This window comes from Raphanus sativus, chromosome 2 (assembly GCF_000801105.2).
Source record: "Raphanus sativus cultivar WK10039 chromosome 2, ASM80110v3, whole genome shotgun sequence".
In the NCBI taxonomy this organism is placed as follows: domain Eukaryota; kingdom Viridiplantae; phylum Streptophyta; class Magnoliopsida; order Brassicales; family Brassicaceae; genus Raphanus; species Raphanus sativus.
The window spans coordinates 38,077,112-38,098,367 of record NC_079512.1 but is presented as its reverse complement, the minus strand read 5'-3'; the positions used below and the strand labels follow the sequence as shown (position 1 = coordinate 38,098,367).

General features: G+C 36.0%; 3 protein-coding genes across 3 annotated transcripts; all 3 read left to right on the top strand.

Annotated features, from left to right (window-relative positions):
- Positions 1 to 2,257: 2,257 nt before the first annotated feature.
- On the top strand, positions 2,258 to 4,998 carry LOC108830121 (aspartyl protease family protein 1). Its single transcript, XM_018603725.2, has 10 exons — positions 2,258 to 2,801; positions 2,892 to 3,027; positions 3,136 to 3,371; positions 3,468 to 3,692; positions 3,771 to 3,906; positions 3,989 to 4,062; positions 4,154 to 4,253; positions 4,345 to 4,402; positions 4,497 to 4,568; positions 4,649 to 4,998. The coding sequence occupies exons 1-10, from the start codon at positions 2,479 to 2,481 to the stop codon at positions 4,876 to 4,878; spliced, it is 1,590 nt and encodes a 529-aa protein (XP_018459227.2). The 5' UTR covers positions 2,258 to 2,478; the 3' UTR covers positions 4,879 to 4,998.
- A 2,406-nt stretch (positions 4,999 to 7,404) lies between these two features.
- LOC108843209 (la-related protein 1C) lies at positions 7,405 to 10,938 on the top strand. Its single transcript, XM_018616339.2, has 6 exons — positions 7,405 to 8,151; positions 8,516 to 9,050; positions 9,119 to 9,245; positions 9,360 to 9,450; positions 9,982 to 10,053; positions 10,336 to 10,938. The coding sequence occupies exons 1-6, from the start codon at positions 7,705 to 7,707 to the stop codon at positions 10,591 to 10,593; spliced, it is 1,530 nt and encodes a 509-aa protein (XP_018471841.1). The 5' UTR covers positions 7,405 to 7,704; the 3' UTR covers positions 10,594 to 10,938.
- A 5,916-nt stretch (positions 10,939 to 16,854) lies between these two features.
- LOC130508784 (protein FD-like) lies at positions 16,855 to 18,284 on the top strand. Its single transcript, XM_057004456.1, has 3 exons — positions 16,855 to 17,669; positions 17,791 to 17,867; positions 18,052 to 18,284. The coding sequence occupies exons 1-3, from the start codon at positions 16,985 to 16,987 to the stop codon at positions 18,121 to 18,123; spliced, it is 834 nt and encodes a 277-aa protein (XP_056860436.1). The 5' UTR covers positions 16,855 to 16,984; the 3' UTR covers positions 18,124 to 18,284.
- The last annotated feature ends 2,972 nt before the right edge of the window (positions 18,285 to 21,256 follow it).

The following is a 21,256-nucleotide window of genomic DNA, read 5'->3' as shown; positions in this document are numbered from 1 at the left end:
CTCGTGCATCAGTTGAATCACTGGTTGAACCAATGCGTAAATTTTTAGTTATTAACTTTTTTGATTTTTAGTTATATTATTAGAAGTTGTTTGCATTCTAATTACGAAGTTAGATTCTCACTCGCCATTTTTAAGGCGGATATATTTTTTGTTTTATATATTTTCTAGAAATTCAATTTTCATATTTTTGTTTTTATTTGTAATCATATTTATGTTTTTATTTGTACTCATATTTGTGTAAAATATTTTTATTTAAATTATTAGTAAAAAGTTTTGATAACTGTGATGTTACATAACTATACACTTGTGTCATAGTCATTTGACCATTTCACACATTAATTTTGTACTTTACCTCAAAACAATTTTTTTTTCAAATAACAAAGTATAGTTACAATTTTGTTTACTAATCATTTACCTAATTTGCAAATATGAGTTTCTAAAATAATTCATCAGTTTAGAGTTAGTTAGACTCTCAAATAGTAGTTGGTAACTGCTTTCAAATTAGTTATCCTATATTCCAAAAAAATTCTGGAAACTCAAAAACATTAGTATTTAAATGTTGTTGTTGGACTGGTCGATTGTCCCTAACTTTTTCCCCGAGTAACTGACCATAAAAATCAATTAATCACGATTTGCCGTTTTTGTAACCACCAAGTTAACCGCGTATCAATATTCCTGTGCATAACTTAGTGGATCCTGATAATTACGAAACTAAATTGATGGTTATTACAAAATATATATTTAGATGCAGTGGTTTATTTTTCAAAATAGATAAAGTGGAAAATTAATTGTTGGACTGAACTTATATCAATGGGGCACACTTCAACTTTAATAGTATTGATTGATATTAGTATAGGGACAATAATGTATTGATTATTCTAAAACTATATAAACAAAACAACTAATCTCTGCGATCTCGATTATAGGATTGGTAATCTAAACTATGGTTTTATCGAGAAGCTGCCCTAACTCCTAATCCAGCAAAATAGTTTGGTAAATAGGTTAAATAGGTATCAAGATAACCCATAGATCGATTAACTCATCATTTAAACATGAATTAGCTAAATAACTAAAACAGAGGGAAAAAAAAGAGAGAATCGCTTGTCTTCTTCGACCAACGGTTAAGGCTCCCATAGCCACCGTCGGCCGGACTCCTTTTTTCTTTCTTTCTCCATCTGTATTGTTCTATCTGTATAGTATATATAGCTTCTGGCGATTCATCTTTTTCCGTTGGTGGTGGTTCGGCTTAGTTTCTGGGAAGCGGTGGCTTCGGTAGCACCGGCTTCGCCGGCTTTTGTTTCCAGGAGGCGGTTCCCGCTCCGTCATCGCCGGCTATTATTAGGGTTTTCCGTTCGTTTCTTCGATCTATGAATCTGAGGCTTATCTGTACTCTGTCTCTCGATCTTTGTCTGGAGCTGCATGTTGTTATGTTGGTAACGGAGGATCGATCGTAGGCATTTTAATCTAATGAGGATTTCATAGATCCGTCATGTTCCAACAGCTCGGAAGGAGCAGTGTTAGAGTTAGTGGAAGGGTGTTATCCCGGATATGAATCCGCCGCCGACGGCGAGACGTCGTGCCGCTGTTTCTGAAGCCGAAGGAAGAAGGGTGTCTCTCGTCTAGACGCGTGGCGGCTTGCTTGACGTGTGGTCGTACATGTGGAAAGGGAAGGCGGTCCTGTTCTAAAAATGGGCTCGGTTGGGTTTTGTCATTTAGACCATTGGTTTGGTTCTCTGTTAGTGGGTTTGCGGGTGGCCCTTTAAGACCTATAGTCTATATCCTGCTTTGTTGGGCTTTATGTTTTGTAAATTTAGTTTGTACTTCTTTGGCCTTTGGCCTTTTATTATAATATATTAAGATGGCAAAAAAAAAAAACTCATCATTTAACCAAACTAAAATTGCATGTTTGAGAAAAAAAAATTAATCCAACTTGGACAGCAAATAGGCCCGGCCCAACAAATTTGTTGAAAGAAACCGATGCTTTCCAGGACCGATTATGAGTGGATAACGAAGCTTATTCTCAACCCAACTTCCATTGGGATTTAGAATCTATTTTCTAAAGTTACAGGTCCCCATTGTAAATTCTTGATAATCTCTTGAGAGCATTTGGTTACAGCAAACAACTGGATCCACCATCCATCAACTTTATGCATTAATTAATAATCATTCATAGGATTAAGAAGTCAGAATAAAAACAAAAATTAGCAGGTGGGACCCAGTTTTTCTCCAACACATGGACTGTTACACTCTCTCTCTCTCTCTCACACCTAACGAAGAAGTAGAAGAAAGAAGAAACAACAACAACAAACAAATAGATCTCTCTTCCTCTCAAAGTCTCTCCATCTTCAAAAATACCTAAACTTCGATTTCGATTAACTCCAAATGTCATGATTCCCGAGAAAAAAAGAAAGTTCCGGGAAAATAGGATAATATAACAATAATCCGCCTCGAGCTCCGATAGAGAGAAAAACGTTCACAATGTCGGCCTTTGTGTTCAAGAGTACTCTCTTCTTGATCCCGCTTCTGACGCTACTCAACATCCCGAGCTGCAGCAAAGCTCGAATCTTCACCTTCGAGATGCACCACCGTTTCTCCGACGAAGTCAAGCGCTGGTCCGATTTAACCGGTCGATTCGGTAGCTTCCCCCCTAAGGGAAGCTTCGACTACTACAACGCCCTCGTCATCCGCGATCGCCTCATCCGCGGACGCCGACGCCTCTCCGAGTCCGAGTCCGAGTCGGAGTCGTCGGCTCTCACTTTCTCCGATGGCAACTCCACTTCTCGCATCAGCTCCCTCGGATTGTAAAGTTTTCGATTTTTAAGCTCAGATTCTCTGTTTCAGTGATAAAGTCTAATGCTTTTTTTACTTGTTTCCATGGTTTTGATGGTTAGTTTGCATTACACGACGGTGAAATTGGGAACTCCGGGGATGAGATTCATGGTGGCGCTCGACACAGGAAGCGACCTCTTCTGGGTCCCTTGTGATTGCGGCAAATGCGCACCTACTCAAGGACCTGCTTACTCTTCTGTAACCTTTTTTTTTTCAACACTTCCACTATTAGCAGTTCAGTTTTTTTTAATTTTGTCTCTTACCTGCCACTTGTTTGTTTTTTTCTGTGGTGGTGTGTGGTTTTAGGAGTTTGAGCTGAGCATTTACAACCCTAAACTTTCGAAAACGAACAAGAAGGTCACCTGCAACAACAGCCTCTGTGCGCAGCGTAACCAGTGCCTCGGAACGTTCAGCACTTGCCCTTACATGGTCTCTTACGTCTCTGCTCAGACTTCCACCTCTGGCGTTCTTATGGAAGATGTTATGCACTTGACTACTGGAGATAAGAACCCTGAGCGTGTTGAGGCTTATGTCACTTTCGGGTTAGTAAGCAGCTGTTTTGCATCCATCATCATCATCATCTCTTCCTTGTGTGTTGAGTTGCAGTTGCTGAAAAAAAATGTGGAGTATGTGTGCAGATGTGGGCAGGTTCAAAGCGGTTCATTTCTTGACATTGCGGCGCCTAATGGTTTATTCGGTCTAGGCATGGAGAAGATATCGGTTCCAAGCGTTTTGGCGAGGGAAGGTCTGGTTGCTGATTCTTTCTCCATGTGTTTTGGACATGATGGAGTTGGGAGGATTAGTTTTGGGGATAAAGGTAGTTCTGATCAGGAAGAGACACCCTTTAATCTCAACCCTTCACAGTAAGTTGACTCATTTCTCTTTTATCCTATGTTGTGCCAAGAATGCACCTTTTTAAAATAATTTTTCATTCATTGTAGCCCAAACTACAACATCACAGTGACTCGAGTACGTGTGGGGACAACTCTGATAGATGATGAGTTTACAGCTCTCTTTGACACTGGCACATCGTTTACTTATTTAGTTGATCCCATGTATACATCAGTCTCAGAGAGTGTAAACATCTAAACACACGCCCATCTTGTTTTGATTATACTCTTTATGAAGAAGAATCACATTGTCTGTCGTCTGTCTACAGTTTCATTCTCAGGCTCAAGATAAGCGTCATTCACCGGATCCAAGGATTCCCTTCGACTATTGCTATGACATGAGGTAATGAGTTTGTTATCTGACTATCATCCGCAACACTCAGATGCTTTCTTTGTCTCCACCACTCTTATCTAAACATTTATGTGATTATTAGCTCTGAAGCGAATGCTAGTTTGATACCGAGTTTAAGCCTCACAATGAAAGGAAACAGCCACTTCACCATCAATGATCCTATAATCGTCATCTCTACTGAGGTCATTCATTAGTATACTTGTTTCTCCCATCATTCCGTTGTCTTCCTCAGCTGAACATTAACACTTTTAGTCGCTCTGCATATATTCACAGGGTGAGCTTGTATATTGCCTGGCCATTGTCAAAAGCTCTGAACTCAACATAATCGGACGTAAGAACACTTTTGCTTTTTTTTTCATGGATCATCATCGAACATCCTTTTAAATAGTGTGACCTCGCGGTTGTCTACTCTTTAAATGAAACAGAAAACTACATGACCGGGTATCGTGTAGTATTCGACAGAGAGAAGCTCATCTTAGCTTGGAAAAAGTTTGACTGTAAGTTTCATTCCTCTTAATATTTACTACAACACTTGTTTTTTTTGTGTGTGTATTGACCTTACTATCTCTTGACGCAGGCTATGATATCGAAGAGACAAAGACAACTCTTGCCGGATCAAACAAAACGGAGGCGGTGGCTCCGGCAATGGCAGCTGGAATAAGGACTCATAATAACTCCTCAGAAGAGCTACACAAAACAAACCGAACCAACTCCAAAAGTAGTAGCTCTTCCTCCAACCAAAGATTTAAAACAGTAAAGCTATGGTCTTTCTTCAGATCTTTGTTCATATTACTTCCACTTTTATAATAGAGTTTGTAGTAGTAGTAGTAATCTTCTTAAAGTCACTCCAAAAACACACCCATTTTGTTTGTATCATAAAAGATTATAGAGATCAGCCTCTCCAGGAAATATATGTTCTTCCACTCCTATCAACTCTATTAAAACATTATTGTCCGACAATATATCCAAGACGTAGACATGATTGCACCCAACATGAGTCAATGACCATGTCTATCGATAATTAGTTGGAAAAAAATGATTATATATATATAGGTAAGGGCGAAGATTCACATTACAGATATTTGTATTTAATAAAATGTTATGTATGATCTTCTGTAACATTGACATTCTTTTTTGTCAACAACCATAGACATTTCAAACCAAGATGACAACATTACTAGGCTAATAATCAATGATTTAATAGTCAACTTAATTATATTGGAAACAATACGTAGTCTTTTATTTCCTATAACTAATAAATAATAATTATCAGTAACCATGGATATATTTCCCCCGGAAACTAATAATCATGGATATATTCATAAATGGTAGTAGGTACAACAAATCTCTATCATATAAAAGTAATAAAGTTAAAAACTTTGAAAAATATAATGGTCAAGATTTTTTGTTTATGTAACGTTGGAACATATTAGAAACAAATCTGCTGAACTAATTTGTTGATCTATAATATTATGAACAAATTATAAAATGTTCAAATGTAAGTTTATTTTTAGTTTCATTTTTCACGTTACATATTCCATGAATCAATCTACAGTAAAATACAATATTAATCTGTAGTAGCAAAGACGTCTAGTCTCTCTAAAAGTTTATATAAAAGACATAGTTTAATGTAAGAACTTGAAAACATGTTTCTAGTTAACCTTGCCTATTTTTAGAGTTAAAAAAAAAAAGACAAGACCAATCGTTTACTGACACGTCTGATTACCACGTCAACAATCCTGCGAAAGGCTCATGAGCCAATAAGATTCAGAGAAAGAGCACTGTGTATCTTTTTAACAGTGTGTTAACTAGGGGTGTCAAAATGGGTCATGACCCATTGGTTGACCCAATCCAAGTTGACCCATTAACCCAAATGAACTGTTTATTTTTGATTCAATGGGTTAATGGGTTAACATGCTAATGGGTTAACAGGTTAATGGGTTAACAAGTTAATGGGTTAACAAGTTAATGGGTTAACAAGTTAAATATGTCTATTGGGTTGGATCAAATCTGATCCATTTAAAAAAATTTAATTAAAAAAATCAAAAAAATCAAAAAACAAATTCTCACAAAAAACAGAAAAACACAATTTTCCGCCACGACCAGAAATGCAATTTTCCACCAAAATCCGAAAAAACAATTTCCCGATAAAACCGGAAAATTGAAATTTTCCGCCAAAACCGAGAAATATAATTTTCTGTCAAAACCGGAAAAACGCAATTTCCCGCCAAAATCGGAAAAATGCAATTTCCCGCCAAAACCGTAAAACACAACTTCCCGCCAAAATCGGAAAAACAATTTCCCGCCAAAACCGAGAAAACCAATTTTCCGCCAAAACCGAGAAAAACACAATTTCCCGTCAAAAACGGAAAACGCAATTTCCCACCAAAACCGGAAAACGCAATTTTCCGCAAAAACCGAAAAATTGCAATTTTCCGCAAAAACCGAGAAATATAATTTCCTGTCAAAACCGAAAAACGCAATTTCCCGCCAAAACCGGAAAAATACAATTTCCTGCCAAAACCATAAAACGCAATTTCCCGCCAAAATCGGAAAACAATTTCCCGCCAAAACCGGGAAAAACAATTTTCCGCCAAAACCGAGAAACACACAATTTTCCGCCAAAACCGGAAAAACGCAATTTCCCGCCAAAACAGAAAAATTGCAATTTTCGCAAAAAACCGAGAAATATAATTTCCTGTCAAAATCGGAAAACGCAATTTCCCGCCAAAACCGGAAAAACGCAATTTTCCCGCCAAAACCGGAAAAATGCAATTTCCCGCCAAAACCGTAAAACGCAATTTTCTGCCAAAATCGGAAAAACAATTTCCCGCCAAAACCGGGGAAAACAATTTTCCGCCAAAACCGAGAAAAACACAATTTCCCGCCAAAACCAGAAAAACGCAATTTCCCGTCAAAACCGGAAAACGTAATTTTCTTTCGAAAGCGGAAAAACACAATTTTCCAAAAAAGCAGAAAATATTTTTTTTTTAATTCGATCAAATTGGTATTAACTTAAAAATGATTCATTATAAAGATGTTGGGTTGATGGGTCAACCATTAATCCATCTGACCCATTCAATTTAATGGGTCATAGGTCAACCCAACCCATTTAATAAATGGATTGGGTTGACCCATGACCCTTTAACAGTCAACCCATTTGGATTATGGGTTGGGTTGACCCATTTGACCCATTTTGACACCCCTAGTGTTAACACAAAGGGTAACTTGGTAAGTCTAACTACTTCCACGGCAAAGGGTAGCAAAGAAAAATCCAAACGGAAAAGAAGAAAAATGTAATAAAAATGGAAATATATATATAAAAAAAAAGGAATAAGAACGGAAGAGAGAGGAGACTAGACTGCTCTTTCATCGTCTTCTCCTTCTGTGGAATTAAATTTTTTTGTTTTCGGAAAAAAATCTCTCAGTTTCCATTTCCGTCGTGCATTTACTCAAATCCTAACCCTAACTCTCTGAATCGCACGGAGGCTTCGTCGGATTATTTCACACCTAACTCTCTCTCTCTCTCTCTCTTCAGGGTTAAAAAATCGATTGTTTAGATATTTTACTGTCGTCGATCGGAGCTTCAATCCGAGTCTCTCTTTAACAACAAACCCTAATTTTTGTCCGCTGATGATGGCCTCCGCCGCTACTAACAACAACAACTCCACCGTCTCAAGCGAGAATCGCGGCAGCCCTACACAACCACGCCGTCCCTCTCCGTGGAGTCAGATCGTCCGCGGCGGCGAATCAGAGCCGCCGACGATCTCTGCCGCCGCACCTTCCTCTCCTCAATCCAAGGCTCCGATTGATCCGATTGCTCCACCTGCTCCTCTTGCTGGAGACGACGGATCGGAGGAGTCTGGTGGTGCTCAGCAGGGCAATGCAGGAAAGAAGGCAGTTTGGAAAAGGCCATCATCGTCTAATGGTGGGGCTTCTGAGGTGGGAGGACCTGTCATGGGAGCTTCGTCGTGGCCTGCTCTCTCTGAGACCACCACCACCAAACCTCCTTCCAACAAGTCTTCCTCTGATTCGTTAAAAAGTCTCGGCGATGTACCTTCGCTGGTCCCCCTTTCTCAGGTTTCATATGACTCTCTGCCTTTGTTTGGTTGCTGAAAGTATGTAAAGTTTTAAACTTTTTGGTAATAATGATCTGTTTGTTGTGAAAATGACTAAGATTACTGTTGAATTTTCACTGCAATGTATCATCAGCATCTGCATATTATGTGTGTGTGTTTTAAGCCAGCCACTGAGTTATGTATCGTCATCAACGGATATAAGAATCATTAGATGTTTCTTCTGTTCAAAATCTTTTCTTTTGGATTTGTAATGTCAAAATGCTTTCTTTTCTTTTTTTTTAGGTATGCCTTCACTCATTCATGTGTTGATGATTCTTGTTATCCTGATTTAATAGTGAGAATGCCTTTGTGTGTCTTTGGTTTAGGGAAATGCAAATGCTTCTGTTCCAAAACAAGGTGGTCGTGCAAACCCTAACCAAACACCAAACAACCACTCGCGCCAGAGATCATTTAAACGGAATGGCGCTTCTGGATCATCTGCTAATGGTACTGTTTCTCAACCTTCGGCAGCGCAAGGTCCACTTGTCGAAACGACGCCTTCGCACAACCCTTCTCCTAGAGGCCAGAACCAGAGGAATAATGGCTTTGCATCACAAACCCGTGGTGGTGGTGGTGGTGGTGGTAGTGACAACTTTTCACCACGTGACTCTTACAGGAACCAAAATGGTAACCACCACCACAACCACCAAAGTCATGGTGGAAGGCGCAACCAGGAGCACGGGAATCAAAACTGGACTTTCAGCAGAAGCTTTAATGGGAGAGATGGAAATGCTGCAAATTCACAAAGAGGTGCCCCAGCATTCGTAAGACATCCACCTCCATCTATGCAGTCAATTCCTCCTCAGTTTATGGCTGCTCAGCCTATTCAGCCTTTTGGTAGCCCTGTGCCCTTCCCTACTGGTGAGACACATTGAAGATCACGTCTTTTGAATTTTGTTTATTATGTTTCTAACGCGTCTCTGTTTCAGAATTGGCATCTCCATATTATCCCCGTATGCCTTTCATCGGCCCGCTCTCACCTGGTCCTGTCTTCTACCAAGTCCAAGATCCTCCTCTTAACATAAAACTACAGAAGCAAATACATTATTATTTTAGGTAGTACCTTTGTATTGAATCTCTCTTTATTCGTTTCGGTTTGTAATTTTTGCACTTCTCATTTCACTTCTGGGAAGGAGTAATTTTAGATGCAAATGTTTCTTTTGGTTACAGTGAAGAGAATTTGATTAGAGACACATATCTTCGTGGGCACATGGATGATCAGGGTTTTGTTCCGCTACATGTGATTGCTGGTTTCAAGAAGGTAACTTAACTTACTTTCTGGATGTTGGCCTGATTCACCTTTCTCTGATTATGATATATAAACAGTGCCATCTTATTTATTACTTTCGAGTCTGTAGAAACTGAGAATTAGCGTGAACTTGTATTCAGTCTAGTAAACACCTTAGATACATTCTGTGCGTTCTTAGATAAAGCTGTTCCATGCATGTTCATACTCTCAGCAAATGGAATCTGATCTTTAAGAAAAGACAGATGATTCATATTACCAGTTGATGAATTATGTCCGACATTTGGAAATCGATTATGAATGCTTCTTTTGCTCCCGTATAAATGTGTTTTTATAATGTTAAAACTTGATAAGCTATGACTAATTCGCTGCTCACTTGGCTCTATCTTATCAGTGTTCATTTGTTTTTTTTTTGTTTTCCCTTCTCTCTGAGTCCTAGTTACTATAACACTTTTTTTGCTTAGTACCATATGTCCAGAGTTTTTGTGTATTATTTCTCTATGACTTGTAGCTACCTGTGTTACCTCTTTTTCTCCTTTTGTTCAGGTTGCAGAACTTACAGATAGTATACAGCAAATAATAGAGGCTCTACAAGGTTCACCGTTTGTTGAAGTGCAGGTATTTCTTGTCTATCTATATATGTGTCCTTTAGTGTGTAAAAATTTGAATTACATTGTCTTTCCTTGCAACTAGAATGATAATAAACATTTTAGTTAGGGGTTTGATAATCGACTTTTGTCCATTCTGAGAAAGAAAGCTTATAAAAACTTTGTGATAACATGCAATTTTACCTGTTCGAAGCTGAAATTATAGAAATATTGTTAGTCTCGAGGCATGTATGGTTTCCTTGTTTGTTTTGAACTTTTATTTGATTGCAAATGCTATTTTGTGGCTTGTAAGGGTGACAGAATAAGGAAGCGCTATAATTGGCACCATTGGCTGCTTCCTGAAGAGACGAGTCACCAATCTGTTGATGCAATGGCGAGCGGAGTTAGAAACTTGTCGATTGGACAGAGCTCGGCCGATCCATTTGGTGGTTCAAGCAGCCAGTGGCATCCTGCAGAAGCAAAAAACGAAGCTGCTTCAGATGGTCAGCAACAGTTTTCTGTTGTTGGTCAAGTGAACAACATCAACGACTCAGATGGTGCAAACCGTTGAACCATCATGTTTGGAGCTGCTGGTTAGTGTTGGACATGAAATACATTATTTTGTCCTGCACGGAATCAGGAAAAACAATAATGAAGGGGAATCAAAAAAGAGAGAGAGTGAAAGGTAAGGCATAAAACCAAAAAGAGAAGAGACTCATATGAAAACAGAAAAAGCATCAAACATTTCATAAACTTTGGCATATTTATGGTTCTTTTCTTCTTGGTTTTGGTTGTTTTTTTGGATGCTAGTAACTTTTTTGTGTGTTTATGCTACTTTGCTACATATGATGGTCATTAACATTTGCTTGTAAAAACCATTGTTATTGTCTGGGATTTTATCGGTTTTGCTTGGCTAGTGACCCTCTCGAATTTGTTCCCATAGTCGATTTCTGATGAGAACCAGGCCAAGTTAAAGTAAACTTCAGAGAAGACTCGTGAATCCCTCGTTCCTCAGAGCAGATTAAAATGCGTGAGAAAAAGCAGATGACGGTAGACTGGTAGAGTGAAGCAATAGCCAAACAAGTGTAACTTTAATCAGTCTTATTTGCAAAAGTGTACAAAGAAAGAAGATGCTAACCAAGAAAAACAAGTACCAACCGGCGCCTCGTGTTGTCGTTTGCTTGTATTGCTTTGATGTGAATATTGAAGAAAACACGTGTTCCACGCTCTGCGACGTTGTACTGTTGCGTAGGGTGTGAATCTTTGAATGGGTGTCTCTCTACTGTAACTAAACAATCAAGCAAATTGTTCGGTGAGTTCCCAAGTAATTAATATCATAATAAATCAACATTATGTGACATAAATTCTCGTATTTTCTTTATCAAAACTCATAAGTTTGACATACATCGATTTTAAAATGTATCAGACTATAGTAATGTATTATATGTCTGTGTTACCAGATTACCGTGAACTTGTTTGTTACGTGGTTAGCCTTTCACATATGTGCAGACTCATATTGAGATATTTGGTTTTCCGCATACTAATGTAGTTAGGCAGTTTTTCTTAAGAAAAGTTTATATAATTGCAGCGAATTAAATTTTACGTACTAATACCTAACATAACAAGATATATAACTTTTTCCATAAATGACACTTGACTTTACTTAGACCTCGCTCTCACACTAAAGCTGAAACCTAAGCTGATATAGCAAGTTACCATATAGCCTCTCCTTAATCTAGTCATTTGTACACAACCACAAAAACACTTCACATATATCAAAAATTCTTTATGTTCACCTAAATGTGGAAAAATAACACAAGGAAACAACCCCATAGTAAACCCAAAATTCAGAACTATTATTGGTTCTGAAAACCCTCATTCACAGAACACACCAATAGTATAGAAACTTTCCCAATTCTTCTTTACCATTTGGAGATGTCAAAGTACATAGATTCAAGCATTTTGCAGAATCCAACGGTTAGCATTCTTATGGCACTTTCAACTCCACGTTTTTGCTTGTTCAGTCTGTTGCTAATTCTAGTAGTAAATTATTACGACTACTGTATATGTTCGTACAGTCTATAGACAACCTACGGACAGGTGATTATTGTACGGACCAGTGGAACCAAAAGAATCCAATGGTCATAAGCTCACCGCTCAGGCATATTGTTCGTTGGATTATAAAATCAACGTATAAACGAAGATTAATAAATACGAGTATAATATACCATCACATCAATTCACTTGTCCCGACTTATTTCGAGTCTATCAACCTCTTTTCTCTGCAAACGAGTTTACTTTTTGTAAACCATCTACATCTCCCAACTTTTTCTTATATTATTGTATTGCAAAGCTTATATCTATCATTTAAATCTTCAACCAACTTGAAAAAATCTTAGTATATCATGATTATAGTTTAAAAGTGAAATATGAATTTAGTAAGATGTTATTTCAAAATTATTTTGGTAATAACCACAATTATACACTACATGCTTTTTTTTTTTTGCTAAACTGTAAATATCATAAAATGAAGAAAGAGTTTACAAGGTAACATCTAAGTCTGAAATCCATATTGGCAAAAAAGAAACTAAGAAACAAGATGGTTCAAAGTGAAAAGCATTGCAAGCTCCTTATGCTAGCCAAAGACTCATAAGAGAACTATAAATTTTCCTCAGCCTCCTTGCTGAGATGATATTCCTAATCTCGTTATCAATGGTTCTGAAGACAGTTGCGGCCGGTATGACTGCCTGATTGTGCACCAGATTGTTCCTCTGTCTCCATATGTGATAAACGATAGATTGGGTAGCTATCTTCCGTAGGAGGACTCGTCTTGCAGAGGTCCCCGTTCTGATCCATGACAGCAACTCCGACCAGTTGGTGATCACTGCTGTATGAGGTCGGCATCGCCTGAATACTTCCGTCCAAATCTCCCTACTAAACTGACACGAGAGGAAGAGATGATCTCTGGTTTCGTCGTGGCAGGCACAGAGCGGGCATAATGGCGAGATCAGCATCCCCCACGCTTCCAGTCTAGCTCTAGTTGGCAATCTGTCGTAGTTTGCCACCCACATTGTGCAACTTAGCTTCGGAATGGCTCCTTTGAACCACACCACGTCACGCCAGTCCTTAATCTCCTCTCTAGGCCTGAGAGCTTCCCAAGTCGCCGATGACCTGAAAACAGAGAGAGATGTATCACCAGCAACCCAATCATATTCATCAGCAACATCAATATTTAATGGCAAAGAGAGGGTTGTGAGGTAAGTATGTAATTCTAGTTCCTTTTGCGATCTCGGATGCGGTAGCGCCCATGTATCTCCTCTAGTGGCGTCCGCTACTACAGCATCCTTCCTGAGGCGCAAAGATCTAGGACCCGTAGGACCGATGTAGGTAATAAGTTGACCAAATGGAGTCCAGACATCAAACCAAAAGCTTGTGTCCAACCCATTACCAAGCGTGGTTCTGATAAAGCGCAGAGCCAACGGGCGGAGCTCTAGCATTTTTCTCCATGTCCATGAGTCGTTAGGCTTGGCGTTTATGGTCCAAAAAGACTGGTCCTGAAGATGGGTGTTCCAGTGCCAATCAACCCAATAAGATGGTGATTTTGATAACAGCAGCCAAATGAATTTCAAACAAAGAACTTGGTTCCAAATAATTAGACTCCCGAGGCCGAGGCCCCCTTCTTCCTTTGGCAGGCAAACTGTGGTCCAAGCTATCTTTGCTATGCTTCTCTTTTCTGAACTTCCCGACCACAAGAACTTTGAGCAGAGTGATTCTATCAATCTTATGCAATCTTTGGGGAGGATGAAAGTTGACATCCAAAAGGAGACCAAACCGAAAATGACCGTTTTGAGTAGTTGTAGCATGCCCGCGAAAGACAACATCTTTGTAGACCATGAGTGGAAGCGGTTGTGAAGCTTGATCATCAACGGTGCATACTCCGAGATTTTCAGCTTCCTGGTCATGAGAGGGAGGCCAAGGTACCTGATTGGGAACTGACCCGAAGGGAAACCATAGCTAGTGATGGCAGTGGTTTCCGTTAGGTCAAGGTAGGCCAAGGTACACTACATGCTTTATTCTACACAATTGTATATTATACATTACATGATAAAATGAAAAATAATAACACGCAGGTTTTATTAAATTATAAAAAAATTATTTATAATCAAAAGCTTTTAAGCAGTTGGGACAATCTTACACTTGCAATTTTGTCTAAGTAGCAAACAAATTATCCATGAACGCAATAGCAATCTTAAAAATAGATTTGATGGAGTTTTGGACAGAGCAACACCGTGCTAACATATCTGTTCACTCACCCAATGAGACATGACATGTCACACTCTCTCCCTCCCTTTCATAAACTCGCAAGTCTTGATAGTTTGAGTTTCATTACATAACTTCATTTAAAAGAAAGAATTGAGAATTTATATGAATCACATATGTATTACTTTAAATTTCCTTTTTATTTACATGTTTCAAAACTTGTTGGCTCAAATCTAGAGAAAATATTAGATCTTGGTGTTGAAAAAAGCATATCTCCAGTTCGGTGTTTCACCAAAAAAATGTTCAAAATTTTTGTATTTAAAAATAAAATATAAAGAATGTGTGAATGTTTCTGTAATGGTTAGACAAGTCACGCCCGATACATATATATTTTAAAATGTTTATATTATGCTACAAAAAAATGTTTATACTAATGACAAAATTGTTTTAGTAAGCATGTATTATTGACTTAATGGTCACACGGTTATTTTCTTTGACATTTTTTAGATTTCAAAAGATTATGTTATTCTTATTTTCAAAGAAATTTCTATTTTCATATTGTTTTGATATTTTATCATTAGTTTTTAAATTTAAAGGTATTCCATCAATTTAGTAGCAATATACTCATCCTCACATTTGTTTTATTAAAATCATAAATTTTGGTTGAGCAAAGTAGAAGGAGGAACCTTTTCGTACAACCTTACCAAAATCACTGTGTTTCGAAACAAGCTTCTATTTCAGATGATGGAGGATTTCGGGAAATTGTGGAGTATTTGAGATCATATCAGATGATTGTGAAGTTCATTAAGCCGGCTTCTTCAGTTTGTGCTTTACTTACCAAATACGCAATCTCTGTTAATATAGACACATTTTTTTAAGAGAGACTTAATTGGCACTGTGTGTTTAAAACACCATCACAGTCTGCATGAAAGAAGTTTTGAATTAAAACTTCTTATTTTTCTAAAGATAAAGAGTGGATGCATAGGGTTTGTGTAGGCTTCTAGTAACCTACACCCCCACAATCTTCATTATCATCTTGTCCAATGCATGCACAGATGATTTGTTCTCATTGACTTCATTTATGTTTAATTTACTTGGTTGAGTAAAAAAGTTTACAAAACTTCTTAAATTTTTGGTTAGGAGATAAACATGTCTTCCAACAACTATCTTTGAATTAAATAAAAGATTTTTCATACAATTTCTTAAACAACTTTCAAATTCTTAAAAAAGCATTGTATATACTTCTCTATTAAAAAAGAAGATGTCATATAAAACATGAATCGAGAGCGGAAAAGATCGACCCACATTTGAGAACTTTATAGAGTTAAAAGATTTGTTGTAGTTTGTTTACTTTAAAAGAAAAAAACTTATCAACTGTTATTTAAAAGAATAATTTGTTTACTTTGAAAGACGAATATACTGGTTTAAAGCAAGATCAATAAATATGAAAAAGATAATAAAGAAAGTCCCAATGTATTTTTTGAGTTTAGTAGAACATGTATTTCAATAAATCTTTGAGTTAAAGTAGAATACCTTTTCAATATTTATTTTTGAGTTAGTTTCTTAAATAAACAGCTTCTATTGTATTCTTTGAATATCTAAAATGAAATGTTTACTTGAGAGCTTTTTTCATTTATAAAATTTTGCTCAAAACTTATGTACAAAAATCATAAAATACATAGATGAATAGTTAATCATGTGGAACAAAATCTCAATTGAAAGAAAGAAAAATGTGTGGTGTGTTTTATTTAGAGTTTGATTTTATGATAGAATTAGAGTAAATTAAAACAAATGAACGATTATCTCAACCTATTTACTCTAGTTTCAATATAAGTAAAAATGATTCTAATTCATTCATTCTAAGAAATGATCAAATACATTATCAGTAGAGTAAATTTTACGTTAATCCTGCTGAGATAAAAAAAAAAGTTTTCTCCAAGTTAATTATGTTTTATACTTCTTACTTCCACTTTTTTCACCATTTTACTCCAATAAATATCATAACCAATACATAACCAATCACACACACTCTTATCCTCTTATTATTATACCATCAACTTGCGGTAAAGATGAAAAAATGAAATGCGTGATTAGACATGCACTGGGAGACTGAACATAGATATATGGAGGTAGATCATGTAACTTATACTTATCATTAAATGCAAGCGATTAGAAATAAATAAAAAAGTGACACTTGAAAGTGATCCAAAAGTATGTGATCTTTCAAAACAAAACAGGTGAGATTAAACGATAAATTAATTGTTTGCTTCGTTAAAAAAACGTATCTGCTTGCCTTTTCTCAAGCATCTCTTCCCCACCCACTCTTTACATTTAAGGATCATGACAATAGTTCACTAACTTCACTTTGAAATTATTAACAACTTTTTATTTTTACACAACTTTTAAATTAAAGACATCAAAACTTTACTTACGTAGTTACCAGTTTTTCCTTTTTCTTTTACATATTTAGTTATATATGAATATTATATATATAATTATATATATATATATATATATTTTGGAATAGTTTCAAGCTCTATTCTCTCTTCTTTTGGACCCCAACCATCATTCAAGAAATGACCGGTGAAAGTCAAGAAGCCCTCTTAGCTCTCTACTGACTACTCTCTCTCCGCGTAGGATACAAAGACATTTGACACCAAAGCCTAAAGCTGTGTGCCTGTGTTTTATGGTTCTCTTTTCCAATGATGTCATCAGCAAAGCATCAGAGAAATCATAGAGTCTCTGCTACAACCAAGAACAAGATTCTCAACACTGTTTCTTCCATCTCATCCTCATCACCACCATCACCATCGTCCTCATCCTCATCATCTCCTTCATACTCACAAGACTCCCAAGAAGCCCAAAAGAGTTCTTTAATCACCATGGAAGAAGTTTGGGAAGACATCAACCTTGCTTCCATCCACCACCTAAACCGCCACAGCCAACATCCACAACATAACCATCAGCCGAGGTTCAGGAGCCATGACCGTCAGAACCAAAACCATGAGTCCATGTTCCAAGACTTCCTCAACAGACCTTTGAACCGGGAACCAAACATGCCCATAAGCCTCAACGGCAATACCACCACTGTCACTGCTCTCTTCAGCAGCTCTCCTCTGGCGGCACCTCCTGCAACTGTTCTGAGCTTGAATTCCGGTGCCGGCTTCGAGTTTCTTGATAACCAAGATCCTCTTGTTCTCCCTAACTCTAATCTTCATAGGCACAATCACCTCACTGACGTTCCTTCATTCAACACTTCTTTCGAGGATCTTACTTGTTTTGGCAAGAAAAGAGGCCAAGAGTCCAATGAAGGTTCAGGGAATAGAAAACATAAGCGTATGATCAAGAACAGAGAATCTGCAGCTCGTTCCAGAGCTAGGAAACAGGAATGTGCCTCTCCTCCTCTAACTAACCTTTTACTCCAAAAAAAAAAAAGGAAATGTGGTTTTGCCATCAAAATGCTTTTGTTTTTAAAAAGTTTTTTTTGGTTTTGATTCTTATTTGCAGGCTTATACAAACGAGTTAGAGATTGAAGTTGCTCACTTACAGGCAGAAAATGAAAGACTCAGGAGACAACAAGAGCAGGTAAACAAGTTCTTATTATTTTTTTCCTTTAAAAGTTTATGTTGAGTATTCACCAACTTAAAAGGAAATAGACATCCTCTGCATTACTTGTAGTATCTTTGTTTTTTTATACACGCTTCTGTCCATTGACGTGTTCAATACTGTTACTTAAGTTCTATAAATATGTGTGTGTGTGTGTGTGCAGTTAAGAATGGCGGCAGCAAATCAGCCACCCAAAAAGAAGACACTTCAACGGTCTTCCACAGCTCCATTTTGAGAAATCTACAAGTCCTTATCTCTCTTTTGGGGATTGAGAGGCTTTCACGAAGAAGTGAAAAAATGGGAAAGTTTGTACTTTTTATATTAGCTATAAGTATAACTAAGCTAAATCTGTAGAACCAAGATATTGCAGGGTAAAGAAGTAGTAAAAAGAACAAGAGAAAAAAGAAGAAAGAGAAAAGGATCTTTCCATTTCCTAAGGCACAGGAACACCTGTCCTGGGCCTCTCTCATCCTTGTTCTGTCATTTTCTTATTCAAAACCCTTTTCAATTCTGTACTAACTTGTATTTTTGTAGTAATGGTACTTAGTACTCTCTCTTCTAATGCTAGTTTGAAATTGTTTCGGGGAAAATATTATTTAAAATATTATTTAAATATATCGATTTTTAAATTTGGTTAAAATAAAATATTAATTTTCGATAAACAAAAAAAAACTTCATTTTTATTAACATGTCATTTTATTGTAACAAAAGAATCATATCATTTTTGTTCCATAATTAGCCAACAGTTATAATTGATTAATAATATGTGTTTTTTGGTCACTGTACAATATGCTTAAAATGATTTTAAAGTTAGATGTTTTTATTGTTAAAAATAGAAATCAATAGTTTTTGTCAAAAAAATTTAAAGTTAATTTTTAGAATAACTTATTAGTAGTTATATTTTATAAATATAAATATTGAATTAATAAAAGTATAATTTTCATTATTTTCTTCAAAATAAAATTTAAATAAATTTCATTTATATTCTTAAATAGTTAATTAACATATCATTAATTAATAATTATTTATTAAATAATACTAAAAACTTTTATAATTATGTCACTCTTTGTAGCTGTTCATTTTCATAACTTTACTGTCAAAAACTTTTTTTGTAAAATATTAATATTTTTTGATCTTAACAAGAATAAAATTAATAGTAAATAGATTCTTCGTGATTCTTATGATGTATCAACATTTTGGATCTTAACATTTTTTTGAAGAAACATAATTTTCATTAAAATGCATTAGGAATCTTGTAACACATTTATATAAATTATATAAATTTTGTTTTGGATAACTCTTTTTGTTTGAGAATAAAAAGTTGAATTAACATTTCACTAACAAATTTTTTGGCAATAAAATTATAGAACATAATTCAAATAATTTTTATATAAATATCTACAAAAAATTATTGTTAACTAAATAATGAAATTATATATTATTTTTTTACTTTGAGAAAATGAAAAAACTTTAATACTTTTGGTTTAAATTATTTCTTATTTATAATTTTATTATTAGTGTTATAGTTATCAAAATATATAAAATTTAATATTTGGAAAATTTGTTGATTTATATTAGTGCTAAAAAACATTAACTTTAAAAATCATTTTAAGTCTAATGTTCGTCAATTTTAACTGTTGACTAACTATAGTACTGTATGGTCAACAAAAGTTTATGATTAAAATGGTTTCTCGATAAAAGTTAATTTTTTCTCAAATTTTTTTACTTGTTATGTTTTACTGTTTAACCCATTTGGTTCTCAAAAGAAGCAAAGCTTTCAAGTGACCATTAGACAAAACAGTACTACACTTAACAGAAAAGCTAAAAGGTGACTTATCACTGAACATTTATGTTTCTACCAGCAACTTGCACTATGAAATCCTCCAAACCAATGGGAAATAAGTCAGTCAACTTCTGTTGGTTGGTCAAGAGAGAACATGGTCGGGTTGGTTATGTTCTGGTCACTCGCTTCCCCACGTTTTACTTATTCATTGTACTGAAGCTTTTGCTATTCTAGTCATATCAAACACTTGGTTTGTTTTTATGCATTTGGTTTATCAAAAGAATAGGTTTTTCCTCTTTTGCTATACTAGTCATCATCAAAACACTGTGTGTTTGTGTGCATTTGGTTTATCAAGAAAATAGTTCTATCCTCTTTTGGTCCAGTATCAATTATCTGAGAGTGAATAAGTCAAGTTGATGATGTCAACAAGATTCTTCTTGATCCACTTTTGGTGTTGATATTTGTGTGTATTCTGTTAAGCAACCAAAAGTAGTCATCAAGAGCTAATATGGTGTGGCATTAGGATAGAGAAGAACAGTTACCAAAAGTGTGACAATGACTAGAATCTATTCTCACTGGCAATACTTATAGCCCCTCAAATAGGCATCTAATCCTTTAAATCATGCATTTTAGTTTCCTTCCAGTCAAATTAGAATCCTAGAATTTAAGAAACTTAAGAAGAAAAGGTCGGTACATTCACCTGAAACTATACCTCCCCACTATCTTTTGATTGCTTACATCATCAATGTTTCTCATTCCAACTTCAAACTTGAAACTGCTACCACAACTTGGTCCAGTAACTAGCAAATAGGAAAGAAGGAACTATTGATGAGTCGATCGATACAGATATGGTGCAACAAGTTGCTACCTTCACTCTGACCTTATCTTCTTGGGTGTAAAAGCCAAAAAAAAAAGAAAAATCATGAAGCTTTTGATGCATGCCTTTCCTCCTCGAGTATTTTCCCATCCTTTAGAACCAACCAAGCATGGGATCCCATCTTATATCCGGCGTGTCATTAGAAGCAAAATCAAGTTTTAAAGCACTGGATCGTAAACAATAAGTCAAAGCTAAAAATATGATTAAGAATTAAAACCCAAGAGTTAAAACACACTGAAGCGTGATCATGAAGTTGAAATCTAAAAAAAAGGATGAAGAATATGACCAATCACTTAGCATATGAATCTCAAATCGCCACCAAGAAACAAAATTCCTTTATACTGTAACTTCTTTCATTTTTTAGTACGAAGCATCATATGAAAAGAATCTCCAGCTGTATAATATAAATCTTAATCATCGATTTGTCAATACTTTGGTTGGGATCAGAATGTGTTCACTCAGTGGGAGTTGTGATTCTGAAAGCATATATATAATAATTGTGGTTTTGCAGAAAATTTCCAATTATTCGGATGAGTCTGACAATATTATAAACTTATAATTGATTAAACCAATTGAATAGAAGAGATATCATCAACATAAAATTAAGCATATAAGGCCATGTTTATTATGTTTATTATGTTTATTATGTTTATTGCAGAGATTCTTATGGTAATATAAAAAAAATCTCTTAATTTTTAACTAAAAAAA

What these genes read in the sequence shown, in the direction of transcription:
- LOC130508784 (XM_057004456.1), top strand. Translation starts at nt 16,985, where the DNA reads ATGATGTCATCAGCAAAGCATCAGAGAAATCATAGAGTCTCTGCTACA. An exon ending in TTCCAGAGCTAGGAAACAGG is followed by an intron (nt 17,670 to 17,790) that starts AATGTGCCTCTC and finishes CTTATTTGCAGG; the next exon opens with CTTATACAAACGAGTTAGAG. An exon ending in TCAGGAGACAACAAGAGCAG is followed by an intron (nt 17,868 to 18,051) that starts GTAAACAAGTTC and finishes GTGTGTGTGCAG; the next exon opens with TTAAGAATGGCGGCAGCAAA.
- LOC108843209 (XM_018616339.2), top strand. Translation starts at nt 7,705, where the DNA reads ATGATGGCCTCCGCCGCTACTAACAACAACAACTCCACCGTCTCAAGC. An exon ending in CAAATACATTATTATTTTAG is followed by an intron (nt 9,246 to 9,359) that starts GTAGTACCTTTG and finishes TTTTGGTTACAG; the next exon opens with TGAAGAGAATTTGATTAGAG. An exon ending in TGATTGCTGGTTTCAAGAAG is followed by an intron (nt 9,451 to 9,981) that starts GTAACTTAACTT and finishes CCTTTTGTTCAG; the next exon opens with GTTGCAGAACTTACAGATAG.
- LOC108830121 (XM_018603725.2), top strand. Translation starts at nt 2,479, where the DNA reads ATGTCGGCCTTTGTGTTCAAGAGTACTCTCTTCTTGATCCCGCTTCTG. An exon ending in ATACATCAGTCTCAGAGAGT is followed by an intron (nt 3,907 to 3,988) that starts GTAAACATCTAA and finishes GTCTGTCTACAG; the next exon opens with TTTCATTCTCAGGCTCAAGA. An exon ending in AGCTTGGAAAAAGTTTGACT is followed by an intron (nt 4,569 to 4,648) that starts GTAAGTTTCATT and finishes CTCTTGACGCAG; the next exon opens with GCTATGATATCGAAGAGACA.